Source organism: Malus domestica, chromosome 16 (genome assembly GCF_042453785.1).
Source record: "Malus domestica chromosome 16, GDT2T_hap1".
Lineage (NCBI taxonomy): Eukaryota > Viridiplantae > Streptophyta > Magnoliopsida > Rosales > Rosaceae > Malus > Malus domestica.
Window position 1 is genome coordinate 3,338,968 of NC_091676.1, and position 23,488 is coordinate 3,362,455.

Consider the following 23,488-nt stretch of genomic DNA (forward strand, 5'->3'; position numbering starts at 1 on the left):
AATATCTCTTCCAATTCAACACCAAATTCCATGAAATTTTCACCAAAGTGAAGCTCTCAACGATGAGAACATGATCTTACTTTTCAAACGTCCTAAAATCAACAGAAACTCGCCGGAAAAATTTGTGAAAAATCGGTCAAACCTGCAACTCGATAAACTCGAGTGTTCTAACGTCAAAACTACTCCAAAATGGTTCCCAGGTACTAGAGAAGTTAGAAAAACACCTTTTTAGGTCCCTAAACTGGTTAAAACCCTCGCAATCACGTTGGAGCTATAGAGCACTTCGCTAGAGCTCGCAAGTTCCTAGGGTTTTTGAGGTCTTCACGTCCAACCAACGGTATGGATAGACTCCTGAGCTCCCAAGGAGTCCAAAAATGATCTAATCTAACTCGATCCGTGAGTGATGAGGTAGTTTGAGAGGCTGACCGTACGGGTTGTACGGAAAAAGGAAGAAAATCGAGAGGGAGAGAAAGAGAGGTCAACGTGGGAGTGTTTGGTCCAAATTGATCCCCATCTAAGATCCTTACATTCTAATTGAGTCCAAATAATTAGGACGTAAAATGATTGGTCCACTTCTTTTAACTCCCTACATTTCCTTCCTTAGACCAATTACTCAATTACAACCCAACGCTTAGGGTAAAATCGTCATTCCACACTAACGAATACAAAATAAATTATGTTTTGGGACGGGCTATCACAATACCCTTAATAAATTTAAATTTATAATCATAAAACGTTTATTAGTAAATTATACCATACCTTTAACAATCTGTCTAATGTTACATAATAATAGTGAAGTTATAAAATGATATATTGTTTACTAGATTAATTAGCAACTTTGATTGTTACACCATAGACATCTTGTTACACTCGTAAGTTTTCATTAGTTTACACCGTAATTATCCATTATTATTATTATTATTATTATTATTATTATTTACGTTTGAGCTCAATGTGTCACAACATTTCATTAAAATTCAATGTATGAATTACACAAAATGTATTGTTATTACATTTTATGAAATCGTCAAATTTTACAGTCCAAAGTTAATAATAGTAAGGTTATTGCAGAAGACAATGTATTATTGTAAGAGCATCTCCAATGAACCAAAAACTTTGGACTCAAATCTTATATTTGAGTCTAAATATGAGCCTAAGGTTCTCCAATGCACCTGAGATTAAAACTCATATAGAAGTCTCTGGCGAAGTTGAGACCAAGTTTAGGTTAATTTCAATATGAGATTGAGTCCAAGATGGAGGTCATGCCAACTAGAAAAAATGTTAGATCAACCAAAAAAAAAAAAAGGATTTCAGTTTTGAGTCTCATCATCTCTATTTGCACAACCAAATTGTTAAAACTTAAGTATGAGTTTCGAGTCCAATGCTTTCTCTTCCAATGCAAGGGATCAAATATTTATAAGACTAATTAATTTTTAAGATTTGAGTCTTTGAATTGGTGAAGAAAACCAAATTACATAAATCCACAACCGTTTTGAGACCCAAATATAAGAACATAGGTTAAGTCATTTCATTGGTCTGATGTTATAGACGTCAAATACACTGTTAATGTAGGATCATTCTAGGATGTTATGTATGAACATAATTACATTACAAAAACATTATTCGAGTAAAGAGTAAATGACCATATTTTAAAGAGTATAAAAGACTAACCCAAAACTAAATATCAAAGTGGGGGGGGGGGGGGGGTGGGGAGCTAGATAACTAAAATTTAAAACAAACCCGTCCGAGTGTTCTTACATATAAGAATGGTTCAGTTCTCTCCGATTTCAAGGAGCAAATGACCTCTATTGTTACTTAATTGAACTCGTCTTCAAGGAGTTTAACAATATAATATTTAGATTTTAGCACAAGCAAGAAAAACCCTACATTTCGATGCCATCATGAAAACAAGGGATTAAGTACACGCATGATGGATCTCTTGTGCAAAAGCCCTAAGTTGCCTTCACAAGCAAACTTTGATTAGTGGACCAACCATGCATGCATACTGTACACATTTTGTAAGGTATCCACTGACATGTATATCCTTCCTCCACTGGAAGGTATATGAATTCATACTCTTGCTAGTTGCGACAGTTACCACCTACCATTAAATTTGTAAAGGTTAAGGTTTAATTAGAAAAAAAATGCCATCATCGGAAACATTGGTCTCCTCTATTCGGACTTCGGAGACAGGAAGTGTTTTGCACCTGTTGTCAACTATTACCGAGGAACTAATCTTGCTTAATGCTCTTCTATGATGAATGATGAATGATGAATGAAAAAACAATGCCTTCATAAGAAAGGCATAGCTTGTTAAGGTTAAGTTCAGAGGTTTGCAAATATGGACAGAGCTTCTTAAGAAAGGAAGGTTCTACTTTCATAATTGATGCTCAGTGACAGTACTTGGCCTACAATTTTTTTCCCGTTTCACTCATTTAGTCGTTTGCTTTCTAAAGATTTCTAGCAATCCACTTACAAACCCCAGTGCTCAGTAACTGTAGTTAGCCTTGCCTAAAACCAAGTTTTATCATGCGCGCAAATAATCTCAGCTTCCTATTTCATATTTCGACTGTGACCAGATTGTTTCCTAAGTGAGTAAGTGGTCACACATTTCTTCTGGAGTATTCGAAATTGTAATAGTATCCACTTGCAAGTTTTAAATTTCCTTTTTCTCAAACTAGTTAATATTGTAGCTGATCAAAATATTGATCATTTCAACTTGCTTATTTCAATCTTTTTGAATGAAAATAATTCCCGTAGTTATCGTTCAAGTTGAGGATTTTCTCAAAATCAGTTGGCAGTATCAAGAACATAGCTCATTTGTATATAAACCGATTCAAGATTTCTTAACTTTCCGATGTGAAACACTCTTTACGTAAGTACTAACATAAATGACTACAATACAATCAGTATTATTTGAATTAACAACTACTCTAGGGGGAATGTTATATGTTTAATTCTCCGATGTGAAACATCTGCATTATAGTTGAACTGTTGGAGCAATCGGTATATTAATGTACAACATATTCAATATATTTTTCATATACAAGGTGTGGTCCATGTAGATGGCCACAAAATATAGTAGGATATGTGTTAAGATCGTACGGAATAATTGTTTTCATTGAAGTGCTGCTAATTAAAAAGCACTTTTTGCCAAAGCTGAGTCTGGTTTGCAAGTTGCAAAGAGTAGTAGTACTTAAGTCCAAAAGACGGTGTTTACTTTAAGCGTCCCTGCTTAATTATATAAATTAATCACCCTTTGCCCTTTGTTATAAATAAAACAGATAATCAGAAGACTACAAGAGATTAGGCACTGATCATTTAAATAATTTTATCCTTTTGTCACATATTAGAAAAGTGACAGGATCCCATTTGTTTCTCTGTGTTTATGTATGAATTTAAATGCAGCAGCTTTTCTAACATACGTAATATTCCCATTTAGTATGATCAATTATATTTTTCTCTCAAAAGTTTGTACTTGAAGTCCAACGTTGAAACCTACCTACCCATCAACTTAATTGATCCTACTTTTGGAGAAGAAGCCAACACTTCAGATTCACCATGTTCATATTGAAGCATACCTAATATTCCCCACGAGGCATTATCTCTAATTTAGTTAACTGTTTAAGTAATCTACTTGATGAGAGGTTTTTGTGTCTCAACAACTAGATTTGCTTTGAGACAATTTCTTGATGTTCATATCGATTTATAATATTCTAAATTTACTGGAACTTTTGTACAACTGATGATATACCAAATTTTCTCTTAGTTGAGGCTGTTTAATTACCTGTTTTTGTAATGCAGATTGATCAATCATCAATCAACATTTCAATCTCCAGGTACGTAAGTGTTAAAGATTCCCTTCCATTTTGTATGTCCTCCTTCCCAGGTCTTCAATTCCCAGAGCCCTAGACTAACATCAGCTCCATAACCAAAAGGCAACGTGAAATTGAAGTTGTATCCCGAATATGGTTATAGCTAATTTGTGATGATCTATAATGTCATCTCCAACCAAAAGCTGGCCAGATGGCTCGTTTTAGCCATCTAGCCTTCCAAGAAATTAATATTTAATGAACAGTACATGACCATATTTGCTTCCATCTAGGGCTCGTTTTAGCCTTGTCACAAAAAACCGTCTCTAACCGAGAACAAAGGACCATAGGATCAAATATAATTTATTATTTGATTTGTACCCGGCCAGTTGTTGATATCCTAGTTTGTAGGACGGGGAGGAGGGGGGTGGGGTGGCTTGGTGGGACAGTGCCCTAGCTGCTTCCAATCATACCCTCCACCAGTTCATACGTCTTTGTCAATTCCACAAAAAAATTCATTTCTCCAGCCGAAAGTTGAGTCCTAAACTAGTGCATGTCTCTCTGAATCAAAGGAGCTGAAAATGCATGCCTCTCAGAATCAGAGGAGCTGAAAATGCAAGCATGGCAGCAGTATATAGTACTATATACTGTCTTTATAGAGTTTAATATGTATTACTAGTTGAATATCAAAGTGCGAACAAGACTAACAAGAATAATAAGAATATTATTAATAGAGAAGAATGCCGGAACAGCTACAAAATCCTAAGAGACTACATCGTGAATGATCATGTTCTCTAATGAATAACAAAGCACCATATTTATAATAAATTAACCATAATCTCTAATTCTAATGGGTTAAGCCCAGAAAACCAAACATTCAAATAAACCAAAATACTAATATTTTCCAACATTACATGCCAGGTTAAGGGCTTTTGTATCACTTTAATCTTATGACTCGTTTGGATGTGCTTTTAAAATGACTGAAACCGCTTTTGGTAAAAATGTTTTTAGAACCAACATTTAGTAAAGATGCAAGTAAATCCTCGAGAAGCACATAATAGGTGCTTCTTGTAGAAAGCACTTTAAATGATTTTGGAACCTAAAAACACGTTCTCTAAAAGCGCTTTTAGTTACTTGAAAAGCACATCCAAACGAGTCCTTAAGCATGGGAAATAAAGGTGCTTTAACGTATTTTTAGTGTCATCCTCTTTAATCCACTGCATTTTGGATTTAAATTATCTCCCTCTTCTTAGACTATCTCCAACCCATGGAATACAACTTAAAATATAAGCTTTAAAATCCCCCCAAACCATCTCCAACCATTGGGCTAAAATAAGCCCTGGCAAGAAAATATATCTCTATGGTAAATTGTCACATCCTCGGCCCAGGCCCCTACCACATCCCGGGCTAAACTCTACCGTAGCACGATATTGTCTGCTTTCGGCTCTGACCACGCCCTCATGGTTTTGTTTCTGGTAACTTACACAAAAAATTCCCAATGGGTCACCCATCCTGGGAATTGCTCTCGCGCGAACTTACTTAACTTCGGAGTTCCAATGAAACCCAAAGCCAGTGAGCTCCCAAAAGGCCTCGTGCTAAATTGAGGTGGGCATGTACATATAAGGCATAGAGGATCCACTCCCCTGGGTGATGTGGGATCTAACATAAATTCTCCCCAATATTTAAGTCTGGCTTAAATTCTTATAAACCCACCAAACTGTCATATTTCAAATCATTTTTTGTTTATTACTTATAATCTAACGGTTATGATCAAATGAGATCAAATTTAATGGTAAAAAAAAAATTTGACGGCCCAAAATTAAATCTAACGTTTAAAATAATTTAAGATTTTTTTTTAAATCAAATTTAACTTAAAACTTTTATACCTATGCATTTGTATGATTTTTAATTACATATCAGAATTTAAACATTTTTAGATTAAAATGTTTATAAAAATAAATTAAGATAATTTATATTTATTTTACTTTCGAAAAAGTTACCAAAAAGAAAAAATTAGACTAAAATCATTATTTAATAATTTCGGACTAAAATTTTAAGTCATAAGGGTTGAAGGAGAAAAACAGTTTCTAGAATATGGCTTAAAATTTCTTGACTTAAATTTTTAAGCTTTATTTCCGAGGGTTGGAGATGGTCTTAATGTAGGTTAGTGTAGAATATTGTTTTTGATTAAATAAAAAGAATGTGACATTTCCATACGATCGGTTTCGTTCAAACGGAGGACAAAAATGTGAACGTTTGTGATCAATTTTTTTTGGGGTCGACAATAATCTTATTCATTTCAAAACTATTTGAAGTTGATGTATATTTAAATAGGAAAGGACCTGAATGGAAAAACCCCCTATTTTTACTTTATTTCGCTTGGATTGTAATTTTTGCGGGACAGGACCAATCCAATGGGCTGAAGGGCCTATCTTAATCAGGGGGCTTGACAAGAAGTTTATGTTGACCCAAAAACGATGCATTTGAGCCTTGGCATATAATTGGACGCAGTGCTTCGGTGGGTACCAGTTGCACCCATTCCAGATGTTTGAGTTAAAATTTTGGTGCCCTGTTTTGTATTTGTATGGTAGGAAAGTTAAGAACCTTGCACCCTGCGATAGAGTTGAGATGTCGTCACGGTAATCTTTCAGTTCCATGTAAGTTTTTCTCGAATAGAAAGAGACGGATAATGATGATCTGCATTTTGTAAGGGAGAGAGTGCACAGAGACAAACAGAAAGAGACGGATAACGTTGTGTTTGGGTCCATATATGTATACGCATATACAATTTTATTAAATGTTCATCTCCACAACAGAAACAGAAGCAAAAGTAAATGTAAAGAGGAGGGCGTGAGCCCCAGACGGGGAGAGCACAAGAGTTTAGAGAGAGAAAGAGAGAGAGAGAGAGAGAGCAGTCATGGACTCATGGGAGCTGATGAGCTCCATCGCTAGCTAAGCTAGCCACTACAGACCGCGGGGATTCATGCACGGCCAGCTGTGAATTAGATGGCATCAGAGAGTTTGGCCCTCACACAGTCACACACACACACACACACACATATAAACTCTATCTTTCTCCATATTTAAATTTTTAGTAGCGCTAATCTATTTACAGATGCTACCGACTTTCTTAGTCGGACTTTCAGACTCTTTTTCTCATCTTGAATTTAGCGTGATTCAGAATTGTCTACTTATTAGTTCATTACTTAAAGTGCATTTCTGCAAAACAACGAAGTTAAATATTCTTTAACCATTTGATTAACGTTGTCAAAACTTTAGTGTTTAATTGAATAACATGATTTGTCTATTTACTGAATTAATGGTTAGATGTTTAAACAACTTCAAAGAGGAACGAAGCTTCGCATTTGATTTTCTTCAAACCCCCAATCCGTTTTTGCTCGCTGCTACTAACAGGGCCTCAGTTGTCCCAATAATCCAAAGCATACAAGCTTGTCGAGTTAGAAAGCTTTGCTCTTTCCCAAATCAATGATATAGAGCAGAAACTCAGTTATGGGCTACCCCTCAACTGTATGCTTCCCCAGTCGGTGTAGAAAAGTAATCACTACATGCTGGATTGAGACACGGTTGATTTTAGTCGAGTTCATTTCTAAAAAATAACAGTTTCAAATCGAATAACATTGTTAGATATGAAAAGGAAAAACGAGAATGTTCAAACGAGAACGTTGCTATCATTCGCCAATCTATATAGAGATTGCACTAGTGCAATGTATACATATTTACATACATTATTGCTAATCGGTTATGTTGGGCAGCTATCACATGTTTATACTTGTCCATTGTGAACAATGTGAAATATAGGCGTAAATTTATTTCAACCTTTGCAATGCAATTGCCTTGAGAAAGCGTTGTCATTTGTCATTCCCTAAAATAAAGAATTAGAAATAAAAAGAAAGGAAATCATTGTCCCGAAGGGACCACCCCACGAGTCACGACAGGCAGTACAGAACACATGAAATTGGTAGTGAAGGATGTTTTGGTCAATTAACATTGAGGTGACAAGAGAATGTCGCTCCTAATAGCACCTAAATTTTACCAGGCACGGCCCACGGATGACTCGGCTCTGGACCACAGGTCCACAATAAACAGTCACAGCCCCAAAGGTATCCAATTTCGTTTATTTATTATAATTATTATTAGCATTGTGTTATCCATATACTCATTTTCACTTCACACTCACTCTTTCTGTTTTCGGTTATCAGATCGAATAAATTGAAAAAAAATCAATAGCAAAAAATTAACAAATATGTGTAGAACACAAAAATGAGTACGTGAGCAACACTATTATTATTATTGTGTAAATGTACTTTTAGATGTTAGGGAGAGGAGAGCTTCATCAATTATTTTAAAAAATAGATTATTTAATCTTATTTGTTCTTTTTGGTTGATTATTCAATTTGACTTTTCAAGTTGAGCAGGGTCTAAGTCTCAATATCACAGATACTGTCACAACTTAATCAGGTATTGTTAAGTGGACTTTGATGATATTAAAAGTGAATATCTCACATATAAACTGTATAATTTTTTTTTCGATTTGAGACTTTATTCTTCGACAAAATTTAAAAATAGTGGGTTGAAATTACCTCCATAACTTGTGCAACCCAAGGGTTATAAAATTATATTAATTTACACATTTGTCTATTGAATTATTATTTAGTTTGTCAACATCTATTGAATAATTTGAATGTTCACTAAATTAATGACGTGGTGAACATGAAATTTGTGATTAGAGGCGACATGTATGTCACATTTGTGTCACATAACCTAAAAACTCATCAACTTTAATGACTAATTAAACGTGCAAATACACAAAAAGTATAATTGATACGATTTCAAAACCTTATATGAAGATGCTAAAAAATTGAAACTTAAATGGCCTAATTTAAAATCACCTCAAAGTGTAAAATATAGGTGCCCCAAAATTATGAGAAAATTTGAAATATGTCCAATTTTATAGGCCTTCTTTTGAAATAGGTTCAATTTTTAATGACTTTTAACTATTGAAATAGGTCTACTTTTTAATTATTTTGAACCTATATAAAAAAACCCCCAAAATTAACCTATGCCCAACACAAGTTCCCTACATCGTATGACACCATCCATAATTTCTTGACCGCATCTATGACTAAAATGACCCCACCAATGTCTTGTTATGGAGGGATGCTCACTTTTTACTTATTTCCGTAAATTTTAAAAGAAAAATACATAATTCACAAGTGCTTCGGGATTCGGGAAAATAAATTATAATAAAAAACAAAAACAATAATAAAAAGACAAGCAACAAAACAGTGTCCGAAAATAATTTTGCTCATACATATATATATATATATGTGGAAAACAATTAATTATTAATTGAAAGAAAAAATAAAATAAAATTCAAAACTCAGCACCGAGTCAATGTCGGGGACTCGTTTCGCTGTCACGGTAGCGCGCAGCCATGGCGCGAAAACCCCAGCCGCGACCTGTCCCTGTCGAACTCGAACAAGAACCCTTGTTGCATTAGATTCCCTATCACTCCGAAACCCGACCCAGATTCCACGGGTTGGATCGCCAAGCACTTTATCCGGTCCGCTGTGTCAATGAAGTAGCTACTCGGCGGCGGTGCAAACACCGAGTTCCCAGCGAGTTTAAAACTCATCCTGGGCAGCCTTGGCCTCGACGCCCCTGACACGTTTACGCAAAGATCGAAGCCGGGTGTCGGATTAGCTGGCCTCGCCAGCCGAATATTCCGCTTAAACGCCGCTAAAATTACACGGTAAGCCGGCTCGGGTAAAAACGACAGCGTGGTTCCCGAGTCGATGACGATGCCGCCGTTACCGGACTCGTCGAGAGCCCAGACGGAGGGGCGAATCGGTAATTTAGCGCCGTGGACGGAGACGGACTTAATCCCAATGTAGTAAAATGTGGGAGCGAAATCGTTCACTTGCAACGGGGTGAAGCTGAATTTCGTATTCGAAACGACGCGGCTCGGAGAGCCGCCGCCGATTCTGAGGTAACTCGTCGGCGACGGCGAGAGAGTGTAGTCCATGAGACAGTATGAGAATTTGTTCCCAAACCGGCGACCCAGTTGCGAGGAAAACGAGATGGGCCCTCTTCCCAGACCCATGACTCCTTGGGCCCCATTGAAACTCGGACCCGTGATACTCGGACCTTCGACCCGAAACGCGCACCCGAAGGATAAGTTCGGGAGCTGCGTGCGTGTCCCGGAGCTGGTGTTCAATGTCGTCGTTTCTTTGGAGAAGAACCCGGCGGTTAGTGACCCGTCGGAGTAGGAGTACTCGTAGCGACACGGGCTGTGGAGTCGGGTGTGGTTACATGGGTTCGGGTCGGGTGGGGGGACAAGCTTGCAGGCAGAGTCGTAGCAGTGGTAGGGCGAGAATGTAGAGGAGTGGCGGGCGAGGAAAGCTGAACCGGGTTCCCGGTTGGAGCAGTCTGTGCAGGCGGAGCAGGTGAGCCATACGAGATCGCTGCCGGTATCGGTGACGAGAAGGAGGCGCTGTGGAGGGGTGCCAATGCGGAGATCGACGAAGTACTGTCCGGAACCGGAGGAGGCGCCGGATACGACGGGTAAGGTGATGTCGCGGCGGCGGCGGCGGCGGGAGTGGAGGAGGGAGAGGCGGTGGGTGTCATGAGAAAGGGTTTGGGACGGGGAGAAGGGCTGTTTGTGGAGGAGGGGGAGCTGGAGGTAGTCGTGGGCGGTGGTGGATTGTTGGGAGTTGCAAAAGTTGTTGAAGGAGGAGGAGGAGAAGAAAAAGAAGAAGAAGGAGAGAAAGAGTGGAGAGAGTGACACAGACGCCATTGTTGTGGCAGTAGAAAAGGGGAGAGAGAGATGAGATAGTGATTGTGATCAATGAAAGTGAGTAAGGACAGGAAGCCGGACAAGACAGTGGAGTGACGCGTTTTTGTGGTTCTCGAGGTCGTACGGTATGTATACTGTATAACGTATTTCTATACGTGAAACATTTTATAATTTTTCTTTCATCTGTTTTCGTTTTCGTATGCCAAATTGCCATTGCATTGTTTTGTTAAAGCAGTTTATTTTCGAAAAATGTTTGAGATTATATCATAAAATCAAATTTAAAAGATTTCTTCTTTACCTAATGTGAAATTCACTCCCATCACGTCTTCTCACGTGTAAGATAGAAATTGGATGCCGTTAAGCTTCATACATGGAACAATTTGCTCTGTTACTTTGAAGAAAATTGAGGTTTCATCATAAAATTAATTGGTAATATGAGAAGTGGCCTTACTTACTTATAAACTCATGCAATGTTTTATTCTCATTAAAATAGGATTCATTCTCAACAAGTTTTGCTGATACTCAATAATTTTAGAAATACTTGAACAATAATATTTCTAGTCAATCACAAGTGTAGAAAAATTAAAATGCATGGTGGTAGGTAATTTACACTGACCTTTTTTTTTTAATATAGGTAGGTATTTTACACTGACCCTTTTTTTTTAATGGTAGGTAATTTACGTTGAATTATATCGGTTGGCTTTTGAATTTGGGTCGATCAGCAAACCTAATGGCACGGAAATTGCCTAGGACCGAGTCATTTGGGCCTTTTTTCAGAGACAGATGGAAAGGACCGTGCATTGGGTAGAGTTTCAGGTTGGCCAGTGGTGCTCTTGTCATGCAGTCAAATTTAATCAACAAAATCAAAACTAATATTCTGTTTAATTATGATAAGTAAAGCTTACGGAAATAAAACAGTTAAGAGTATTTATCTTAAATTCGAGATCATATATTTAGTAAAATTGATAAGTTCTCAATATTGCTCGTATATAAAAAAAAAATATAATTAAATCAAAGCATAGAGTGAAGGCAGGTGAGGGGATGGACAGAGTTGAATGTGCAAGTATGTTGGTGGGTCTCGTAAATTTTAATTTTCAAAGACAAGCAAGCAGGTGGGGAAATAAATTCAAATTTCCAACGCAGCTAAAAAATAATAATTATAATAATAGCTGGATTTTCGACAGAGTAAAATAAATAAAAAAACAAAAAAAATTAAAATTCGTACGTAAGTTTAAGCATTGTCAGTTTGTCACACAGACTGTTAACATGCAGGACTAGATTACGATTTTTGTCCGTGTGTTACTATTTCACTAACTCTACTTAATTAATTAATTAAATTTATTTAAGTATAAATAATAATAGATTCGGCCAGGTGGCACATGCCCATGCACAGGTAGGGCATTACCTAATTTTATGTATGGCTTTATAGAAAAATACAAAATAAAAAACCAAGAGACTGAGACTCTTGTCGCAAGTTTATACGAAGACAAACTCTGATTCCATTCATGCTATTGTTCGTAGTTTTGATGTTTATTTTTATTCTCCAGAGTGAAAGATTTTAAATTCGTCTCTTGTTCTGTTCAACTCTTGAGAGCAGGAGATTTTAAGTTCGCCTTTCATGTGTTCGATTATTTTGTGGGTAGTCTTCATTTACTGAGTTCATCCACAAATTGAAAATTGCCAGGTCTAGCTCTACTTTTGCTAACAGCTTATTCGTATAGACATTTACTTTAATGTCCCCATCTTCAAAAGGCCGTTGCCATTACTCATGACCTCGAACTGCTCCAATTGGCCCAAACAAGTTTGTATATGGAGGTCCTGGCATCCTAATTCCCTTGGTACAATTTCGTGTTATTTTTTTGGGTTATTTATATTTTGCACCGTTAAATTTAGGTATAATTGCAATCTCATACATCATCTTAAAAACATTCTAATGTCATATACAAACTTATGTTTTGCTTGCAATTTCATATATATATATATATATATATATATATATATATAAGTTAGTCAAACCGTTAATTTGACCATTAAATAATGATGTAACAATTGCAGGTCCTGCTAATTTTCTAATGTTACAAACACTCCAATTGTTACAAACGCATCAGACCAACAAAAAGGAAAGAAAATGATGTAGGACAAGATATGAGTCAATTCTTACGAAGAAAGATGAAGAAAATAAAATGGTGGATTCCAAAACTTTGTTCTTCGAAAAATTTCGCTTGTAATCATTCTATGCTCGTGCTGCGTCAATATCCTTATATGCTCGTGGTGCATAAGAAGAGGTTACAAATGTACTGTAGTGGTCCCAATCAATATTGTTTGAGCTTAGCCTTTGGCTTTGAAGTTCTCCAATTGGTCAATAACTACTAATTTGGTGATATAATTAATAAGCCCTACATGATCATATCAAAGAGAAAGAGAGTAGTTAGATTTTCTGGCTGTCAAGAGGTCTTTGAGCAAATTCTTGTGTTTGGAGAATATGGAAGTGCAGAAATGAAGCTGTGATTTATGAAGGCTTAATACCACCAATGGAGGCTTTGATGATGAGAAAAACCAATGGACTGAGTACGTGGAGGCTGACAGAGAAAGAGTGAACGATACAACCTCCGCCATGCAGCAGCTAAAGGAGGGGCCGTGGTGGTTTGGTGGCTGCGTCAAGCTTAATGATGGAGGCAGAGGCTATAAGGGAAGGCATGGGTGCTTGTGTTGGGAAGGGCTACCAGAAAGTGAATGTGGAAACAAATGCTGCTAACCTTGTTAAGATGTTGCAGGAGGAGATTGATGCTGCTGCAACGATAGAAGGAATCCTGGTTGACGTGAAACAACTTGCCAAGCAATTGGAGTCAATTGAGTTTACTAATGCTTCACAACATTGTAACAGAACAGCGTACTTGGTCTTCATTTGTTTGTATTTAAGAATAAAGATTCCTTATAAATGGTATGCTTTTCCCCGAATGGCTTTTTAAATCCCTTCCTAAGGATGTACACATTTTCCTGCTATTTAATAAAAGCACTTCGTTTAAAAATAAAAAAAAGGACCAATAATTGGTACTAGCTAAGTGATCCAAGTGTAGTGGACCAAATCATATGACCAAAGAAAAACAAAAGTGAACTAAATCAACTTTTGAAAAAGTTTGATGTGTGTATTCCTATCGGCCACCTGTTGATCAATATGAAAGTTAATATAAACTAGGCACACATTGTGTATGTGAACAATTTTTTTATTTTTTTTATTTTTTTTTATTAAAGAGTGTGATTAGTTTTTAAATTTTTAAAGAATATGAAAAAATAATGGTGAAACAATTTCTCTTAATAAGTGCATATTTTATCTTAATATTACATAATTACTTTTTTTTGTCCAATATTACATAATTACTGTTTTTTGTCTTTCTTATGTAAATATTGTGTAACAAAAGTGAAGGTAAAATAGGAAAATTAGGGATATGATTATCATTTTGTCAAAATGTACAAAATTACTATTTTACCTTCCTCATGTCAATATTGTGTATTCAAAATTGAGGGCAAAATTAAAAAAAAAATGAGGAAAAAAGTTGACAAGAGCTCTTCTCTTAATAGAATGAAAGCTAATATAAATAATAATACAATAATTCATAAAAAAAAATGAGCTAAATCATTTTTATTAAAATAATTTATGCACTGACGTGTGTTTTGTATATTAGTCGTGTTAATTATGTACTCATCGAATCATATATTTATGTTGAATATTGTTTGAAGTTTAATACGTTATATGATATGATTGCATGACTTGTAGGCTCGCAATGATCACAATGAGGTACATTAGTAAGCACTCAATTTTCTCTTTATGCTAGCTGCACCATCTCTATGTTCAGCTTTTGGGAAACAGTTTCACATGTGACCGTTAATTAATCCATTGTGTAAAACTAATTGTTTGTTATCTGAATTAAACTTGACCCACTTCGTCGTAAGAGCACTTCCACCGCTCTCAAATCTCTTAGTGGATAGTGGATTATTTCCTTCATCCCTCCAAAACCCCTTCACCCCATTCCAATCCATTGGACTCTAGGGGAGCCTAATTGCTCACCCAGGCTAAAATCGACTAACCTAGGCCCCTAGGTCATGTGACATAAGCTGATGTCAGCTACAATTAAAAATACAAAAAATAAAAAATAAAATAAAATACATAACTATGTTCTTCCACCTTACACCACATTTTAATATTTTCAGATATTTTCAATACTTTCAACCAATTTTTATTATCATCCAAAATTAAAAATAAAATTATCTTTTATTATTTTATTATTTTATATAAAAAAATAATTATATTTAATACGAATTGTCTGGGCTATTCAGTTTAGGATGAAGATGCACTAGTGACACACCCCGACCGAGTCGAGGCATGTTGGCCGTCACCCGAAGGTGACGTAACCACAGTGTGAATGATGTAAAAATGTGAATAAATTAAAACCGAAACTAGAACTTATTTACACTAATAAAGTGAGTGTGCATTAGAGGGTAGAACCCATTTAATACAAATGTTCAGAGCATAGATGAAAAATAGTGTAGTTGAATCTAGTTAAGTACTTAATACACAACGGAAACAGTCCTTACATTTAAACGGGGATACGTCATAATCACCGGCTAATCCTCATATGCCACAGAAGGGTGAGTGGGCAAAAACAAAAGTTTATAAAAACCATTTATTTTCTGAACATACTAACCCATCGCTGTAAAACCTGTATAGTTTCCAGAAAAACATACTACGTATAGGTATGAAATCAAATGCATATCAACAGTAAATCCAGAAGTATGCCACATCACAATATCTTAACAGTAATATAAATAAAATCAGGTGTTCAATTAATCTATACTAGCACATAAGTTGGAGTCGCCTAATGCAACATGTACGACTGGCCTAATGCTCATCAAACTATGCTAGCACACGAGTTGGAGTCGCCTCCTGTACAACAAGACTAGGTGTAATCATAATATACGTTCTAGTGCTAAAATCACGTGAAGACTGGTGCTAGTCACGGTCACCTACGAGTCGGAGTCGCCTAATGCGACCTGTATGACAGGACTGGCACCTACTTGGATCCAAAGCAAGTGTGCGATATAAAGGTGAACAACACGTGAAAGATTGGCACTAGCACTGGCTCTGGCCCCGGGTGAGCACTAACACCAGAGTGCAGTGATGATGAGCAACTACATGAATATAAGCATGTCATAATAATGTAATAATTCTAATCAACAAAATAAACTTACCTGTGCATCCCATAGGATTATTTTGGCATTTCACAACAGTGCAACATTTCTTATAACATTATGTAATCGTGGCATGATATGCATAAATCAATTCAAAAGAATTTGTGGAAACTATAAAGTTTATATATATACACACACACACACACACGAAAACAAATGCCCACTCACCGATACGTCGATGGATCGTGGCCCCTAGCCTCACTTGTCCTCAGGATAAGTCTCCCCTATATGCGAAACAACTAATAATAATTAATTAATTAACACATACACTAAAAGCTAGGAAAAATTCTCCATAGTTTGCTCAAACAGAAGGTTTAAATATGTGAAAAACACTGTACTCGACTTCACGAACACGTACATGTTAAGCACTCGTCGGCTGGTGGCCGGACGTGCCCTCACGTGCCTGTTAGCCCACGACCACACGCGTCCCCATGCGCAGGTCAGTGGCTAACAGACGTTAGGAATATTTCGTCAGACTTAAAGGAATATTTCATTAAACAGTTAATAGAGTTTAACGGCGCTACCTGACACTGTTAGAATATTCTGTCAACTTTGACAGAATATTCGTCGTCTTTTCCGGTGGACCTTCGTCGCGTCTGGTTTCGCCGAGAACTGGAAAACTTCACAAGTTTCTGGGGAAAAATTCAAATCTTTATAACTTGCTGATTTCTCAACCATTTTTTATGAAATTTATATGGAAATGAAGCTCTTGAGGAGTAGAACAAGTCTATACCTTTTGGAAGTCCAGAAATGGATAGGAAAATGCCTTGAAAGTCTCAGCCAAAAACGCGACTCCTTGAAACTGTGTGTTTCGACATGGTCTCCACACCAAACTTAGCCTGGGGATTCCAGGAAGTTATGTGGATGCTTCCACAACCTTCAAAACTTCATAACTCGGCCGAGATCACGTCGTTGTAAACTCATCCAAGTCGGAGCTTCCGAGTTGACTAGTCAAAACTTAACCATTTGAGAATCGGTTTATACGGTTGGGTTCGTGACGATGAGAAGATCACGATGGTGGTTGTTTTATGCTCGATCTGTGAGGTTTTGATGATGATCCTTGGTGTTGTATAGAAGAGATAATCTTGGGATAGAGAGAGAATGAGAAGATGAGAGAAAGTGAGATAATGTTTTCTGATTGGTGGAAAAAGGAAGATAGGGTGAGTCTGATTGGTAGAGAGATGTGAAGGATGGATTTGATTGGTGGGTGCACAACAAGTCACGATTCCAATTTGAAAGAAGAAAAATGATAGGATTTTGTACAAATGAAGTCAAAAGAAATCTAACATAATCGAACGTACCCTATTGAAAACAATGTTTCCAACACTGTAATATTAGTACTCACGTGTACAAATTTACCCGTTGTTAACACACTTTAACGTAACGTAACTTTTTCGTACAAATCCGATTCGAGCCTAACTCGCGCCCAAGCATTCGTAACAACGAGTACTATTTAATTATGATAACGAGAAAAATAATTTAAAGCCAAAAAACCATGCGTGAGTTAGGCTCGAATCGGACTTGTAACGAAAAAGTTATGTTACGTTAAAGTGTGTTAACAACGGGTAAATTTAATTACGATAACGAGAAAAATAATTTAAAGCCTAAATACCATGTCCATGTCACTTTGCCAATAAGGGCACAAATGTCAATTCACATACACGGGGAGAAAATTACATAAAAAATTAGGGATAGGTCGTCACAACTTGGGCAGTTACTGTTCACTTAAAAGTCATTACTATTCACTTAGTTGGATTGAATTGGCTATTGCCCGAGGCTTTTTAGAGGTGGAAATGCTCTAATGCAATTAATAGGCCATCGCCATTAAATTGTGACAAGAACTCGCATGTCCCTTTCTTTAAAAAAAAAAAGAAAATAAAAAATCCCAAGTTTGAAAAATTAAGAATGAGTGAAGGGAGTTTAAAACATTGTATTTGTGCATAATGAGATTTTGAAGTGCTAATAACAATTCATTTTCTTGATACCAGTAATAATTAAGCTTCCACATAATTTCTCGGAAACCTTGTATTAGTACATAGCTTCCATATAATTTTTTACCAGCCCTTGAAAATTCTTAGTTCTATTTGATATTGTATGTGACTTGTGATCCTCAAATTATTATTCATTTTTAATAAACATATTGTGAACGCTCAAAATTTGCAGGTTAACAAACTAGAATACTAAATCTTTGATGGGCTTGAGATGTGAATTGTAATGAAATGGACATAAAGATTTAAGTGGTTCACTCCTCAAAACTGGGCTACATCCACTGTGTAGCACAAATTCTATTAATTACAAGACTAAAATCGCGCTCGGCTAATACATTAATTCTCTCACTTTTTTTTTCGTCCAACCCCCATGTTAGAGGGTTTCACCCCCTTTACATAGGCCCTTGGTGAATCCCTCACCCTTGGGTTCTTCCTACTTGGCATTCAATGTGCCGCCTATATACGTAGACTAGTTTACTAACACCTTTACACTTGCCAACCAAACATTCAGCGATTAAGTGATGGGTGTCCAATGAAGATAGCACGCATTCCCAATGAAAACTTCACGGTCGACCTCGGTTATCGAACCCAGTCTGTTTGAGTGTGTTCTGGCCCACTTTATGTCCTTATCCTGGGTCCCTATTGCTAACTTTGGGTCGCCAAGTGGCTTGATTGATGTATTAGAGACTTGTGCCATAAAGTTGTCAGTCTGCCCACATGCTTTTGGCAGTCAACAAGCCCTTCATAAACCCTGGTCAGTCGGTGTTTTCCAGGCAGTTGACTTTCGATGCTCGAACATATTCTTTTCTAAGCCCCTTGGACTTTGGCCTCTTGTATCTCTTAAGCTTTGACTTTGCTTTGGGCTCTTCGTGGCTTCTTTCCAGGCCATCACCTGTATGTGCGCCTAAAAGTGTCCAACATTAACAAATACGATAACTAGAAGAGATAACTTTAAATTACTGATATTCTCTCGATATTTTTTTTTTTATGAAAGTACTCATGATAGAAATAAAAAAATAATAATGGTTTGGGGTTTAGTTAGTTTTTTTTTAGGGGTTTAGTTAGTTAACTTGAAAAAGAAATGCAAAACAATGTAAGATGAAAAGATTACTTTAAGCTACGTGCACACTCCTAACACAAATTTTAGGGATAACAAGACCACGCAAGTGTTTTCTAAAAGAACAAGGGTTGCAAAAACTTGTTATTCAACTTTGATTTTTAGTGAAAAATAGACAGAAATAAAAAGCTGTTCTTTTATTTACGTGACATGAAGAAGATTAATTGGAGTAGTAACAAGCGATTTTTCTTGTTTATTGAAAATGGAAAGAAATTATGGTTTAATATGTTACACCACAAAGTTTGGAAGTCATTTGAAAAATTAGTCATGATGTTTCAATTTTTGTATTACACCATGTGATTTCTGAATTGCATCAATTTAACCTCTTTGTAAATTTAATCGTCTAATTAGAATTTAAGTGCTCATGTGACCTAGACTGGGCTCACATTTTAAGCACACGTTAATATTTTTTTTAGTATATCGATATTTTTACACTAAGGGGATGAGAAGTTTGGCAAAGGCACACAATGGTGTTAGATCCCACATCGCCTAGGGGAGTGGATCCTCTATGCCATATATGTATATGCCTACCTTCATTAGCACGAGGCCTTTTGGGAACTCACTGGCTTCGGGTTCCGTAGGAACTCCAAAGTTAAGCGAGAAGGGGGCCAGAGCATTCATAGGATGGGTGACTCATTGGGAAGTTCTGCTCGCGTGAGTTCCCAGAAACAAAACCGTGAGGGCGTGCTCAGGGCCCAAAGCGGACAATATCGTGCTACGGCGGAGTCTAACACATCACCTTGGGGAGTGGATCATCTATGCCTTATATGTACATGCCCACCTCTATTAGCACGAGGCATTTTGGGAGCTCATTGGCTTCGAGTTCCATAAGAACTCTGAAGTTAAGCGAGAAAGGGGCAAGAGCATTCCCAAGATGGGTGACCCACTAAGAATTCTGCTCGCGTGAGTTCCCATAAACAAAACCGTGAGGGTGTGATCGGGGCCCAAAGTGGACAATATCGTCATACGGCGGAGTCGAGCCCAGGATGTGGTGGACCCCGGGTCAGGATGTGACAATTTGGTATCAGAGCCAATCCTTGGTCGAAAGTGTGCCGATGAGGACGTCGGGCCCCTAAGGGTGGTGGATTATTAGATCCCACATCGCCCAGGGGAGTGGATCCTCTATGCCTTATATGTACATGCACACCTTCATTAGCACGAGGCTTTTTAGGAGCTCGCTGGTTTTGGGTTCCGTAGGAACTCCGAAGTTAAGCGAGAAATGTGCTAGAGCATTCCCAATATGGGTGATCCATTGGGAAGTTCTGCTCGCATGAGTTCCAAGAAACAAAACCGTAAGGGCGTGGTCGGGGCCTAAAGCGGACAATATTGCGCTACGACGGAGTCAAGCCCGGGATATGGTGGACCCGGGGTTGGGATGTGACCAATGGGCAGCTTAATTTGATATCGAATTCGTCATTTACAAGATTCAAACCTAAGATCTCTCATTTCTAAGCTAAGAGGAATATCATTAGACCATAGTACTGAGTGGCAAGCACACGTTAATATTAATGTCTAAAAAGAATTGAAAGAGTAAAATGCTAAACATTCAAATTGACGGTCAATGAGTACTTAAAATGTGGGTCATGTTTATGCTACTTCAGCACTAACTGTCTAATTAGACAATGAAATTGATGAAGATGTTAAATTAGTGCAATTAAAAAACTAAGTGGTGTAAGACACAAATATTGAAACGTCGTGATTCATTTTGCAAATAATCTCCAAACATTATGGTGTAAAATGCAATTAATCCTATTGTTTTAACATTGAAAGAACATTGTATATAGATTTGGTTGTTAAAACATTGTATATAGATGTTAAATCAAGTCAGATAATGATAGGGGACAAGGATTGTCTGCCCTCCCACTTCCGATGCGCTTTCATGCCCTCCTGTTTGTGTGGTCACGGTTAAGCCACGTCAACATTTTATATTACTATGCATTTTTGTCTTATTATCTCTATAAAAAAATAATATAAAATGTTGACGTGGCTTAACCGTGACCACATAAAATAGAAGGACACGGGAAAACATTAGAAGTAAAAAGGCAGACAATCCTTGTCCAATGATAGGGACATTTGGTAAGCCAGTCAAGGCAAGAGTTGCCTTCCATGGTGGTAATTAAAAGAAGCTGGCTCTAAATATGGTACAATACCTGTAGCCTATTAGCCTATAGCCTCTCCTCTCTGTGTTTACTGTTACATTCATCATAATTGTCCTCTTTTCCATCGATCTCTCTTTTTCTCTCTTTCTAGGGCACCTATACATAGCCCTCAAAAAATTCGCATAGAGGTATGAATAAGTTTTTGAAGAATATCAAAATCTTCAAAACAACTTACATAAAACGTATTTAACAACTTACAAGCTACAGAATTGAAAGTTAATTTCTTTTCATATATTTCTCATCGAAAACCATACAATTATATACACACAAACACAGAGGATTCTGAAAAAGGATAGCTAGGTTAGGTCGCTTTCTTGCTCCCACCCCTGCACTCACCCACGTGATGTGTCACCGTTCACTTACATGTTCAAATTAAGACTCAAGAGATATCATCAGTTGCACAACTAGCTAGATGTCTACCTTATATGTATGTGTCTGTGTGTATATATAGCTTTACCTAGCTATCATCTTAACTATGCTCTTCCTCTGTCCCCCGTCTTCTTTCCGGTCATTCATTTCCACTCACTTTCTTTCTTCTTTCTCAACCCAGTGCTTCAACTGTTGAGGAGGTCACCATTTGTTGGTTGAATATGTAGTGATTAATGGTGAAGCAAATACCAGTTTCCAGGTCTTGTTTTAGCTCTAAACCAACAACAAAACACCACCATCGCTATCATCAGGTTGTGCACCTTGTGTTTTTTCTTTATGGCTTTTCATATCTAGCTGCGTCCTTTCCTTTTAGGCTCTCTTAATATACATGTAGAAGAACAGTAACCCTCCAGGGCTTCCGCACAGTAGTCGATTTATTTCTTGCCCTTTCTCTTTACTACTACTGTTTGTGTTGTTTTTCCGGCGGTCAAAGCAGCGCGGTCAAAGCAGCACCGAATTAAATGAGACTTGTCATGCATCATCACAACCTTTAGGGTTTTGTGGAGCTAAAGACTTGTCATAGCCAATTATCCATGGTTTCTTCTAGCAGCACCACAAGTAATTTCCAGCTACCTTTTCTATGTGATGACAACCAGACAAATGCTATTATTGATGATTTTCATCAAAACCCTAATTCAATATTATCACATGGTGGCCATCATCAATACTATTCACAGTACTACTACTCTGAAGACCAGCAGCAGCAGGCACCTGAGTTTCTTGAGCATGATGGAATGCTCTTGAGCTACTTGCTATCTCAACAGCAGCTCTTGCTTGGCAACTCCAGTACTACTACTAATGTAGCGACTGATTACAACCCCACTCGAGCTCACGAGAGCACTGAAATTAGCATCGCGGCTTCAAATTCAAACAAAGCAATGGAGGTTATCCATCGTGACGATGAAGATGGTCGCAATGAGCTCACCATTAACACGGCTGCAGCTTCAAAGATTAAGATAAATAATGTGAAGATTAATGGAGGAGGAGGAGGAGGAGAGAAAAAGGCAAATGTTGCTCGAAAGAGAGCGAGTGGGAAAAAAGACAGACACAGCAAGATCTACACAGCTCAAGGCCCGAGAGACCGGAGAATGAGGCTGTCCGTCCAAATTGCCCGTAAGTTCTTTGATCTTCAAGACACGTTGGGATTTGACAAAGCCAGCAAAACAATTGAGTGGCTTTTCACAAAGTCCAAGAGCGCCATCAAGGACCTCAAGCAGCACCTCCTCGTCTCACCCAAGGAAGATTACAACAGCACAAATGGTGGTGCAACTGCAAAGGTGAATTCATCTGAAAATACTACCGGTGAAGTCGTATCGAGAATTATGGAGCCTAGTAGTAGTGCTGCAAACGGTGACATTTCCGTTGGGTTCGGTAGAGAGAAAAGGCACAGGAAGTTGTGCGTGGTTGCGAGGGAATCAAGGGTGGAGGCAAGAGCAAGGGCAAGGGAGAGAACAAGGGAGAAGATGATGAGGATCAGAGGGTTTGATCAAGATCATCAACATTTAACAAAGCAAAGTCCTAAGCATCAAGAACAACAAAACCCTAATGAATTGTTTGAAACAGCTGGAATGATGAACTCAACGATGATGAGCACTAATTGTCGCAACGGTGGTCAGAAAATTGTGGGCAGAACAAGTAGTGGTTGTGGTGGTGCACAAAGATCGTTGTTGAATTTTGATTTTTGGCGACATGTTTCAGAGGCAAGTGGAGCAAATTCCGAGGATTGTGGTTTTCCAGGGAATTGGGGAGCAATCAACTACACCAAGAATATTATTACAGGTAACGTGCTGCAAGTAGAGCAAAACCCTACCTCATACCCAAAACAACAGAACCCTAGATCAATTTTTGGGGCAGGTACCCAAGAGCAAAACCCTAATTCAATTTTTCTCACCACCTTTATCAAGGCTCAAGACCCATAA

The 23,488-nt window shown here is 37.6% G+C and overlaps 2 protein-coding genes across 2 annotated transcripts; one reads left to right on the plus strand and one right to left on the minus strand.

Moving 5' to 3' along the window:
- Positions 1 to 9,057: 9,057 nt before the first annotated feature.
- LOC103402731 (aspartyl protease family protein 2) lies at positions 9,058 to 10,819 on the minus strand. Its single transcript, XM_008341486.4, has one exon. The coding sequence runs from the start codon at positions 10,627 to 10,629 to the stop codon at positions 9,250 to 9,252; it is 1,380 nt and encodes a 459-aa protein (XP_008339708.3). The 5' UTR covers positions 10,630 to 10,819; the 3' UTR covers positions 9,058 to 9,249.
- Positions 10,820 to 22,102: 11,283 nt separating this feature from the next.
- On the plus strand, positions 22,103 to 23,488 carry LOC103416466 (uncharacterized). The gene has a single exon (XM_008354707.4). It carries the CDS (start codon positions 22,103 to 22,105, stop codon positions 23,486 to 23,488), a length of 1,386 nt encoding a protein of 461 aa, XP_008352929.3.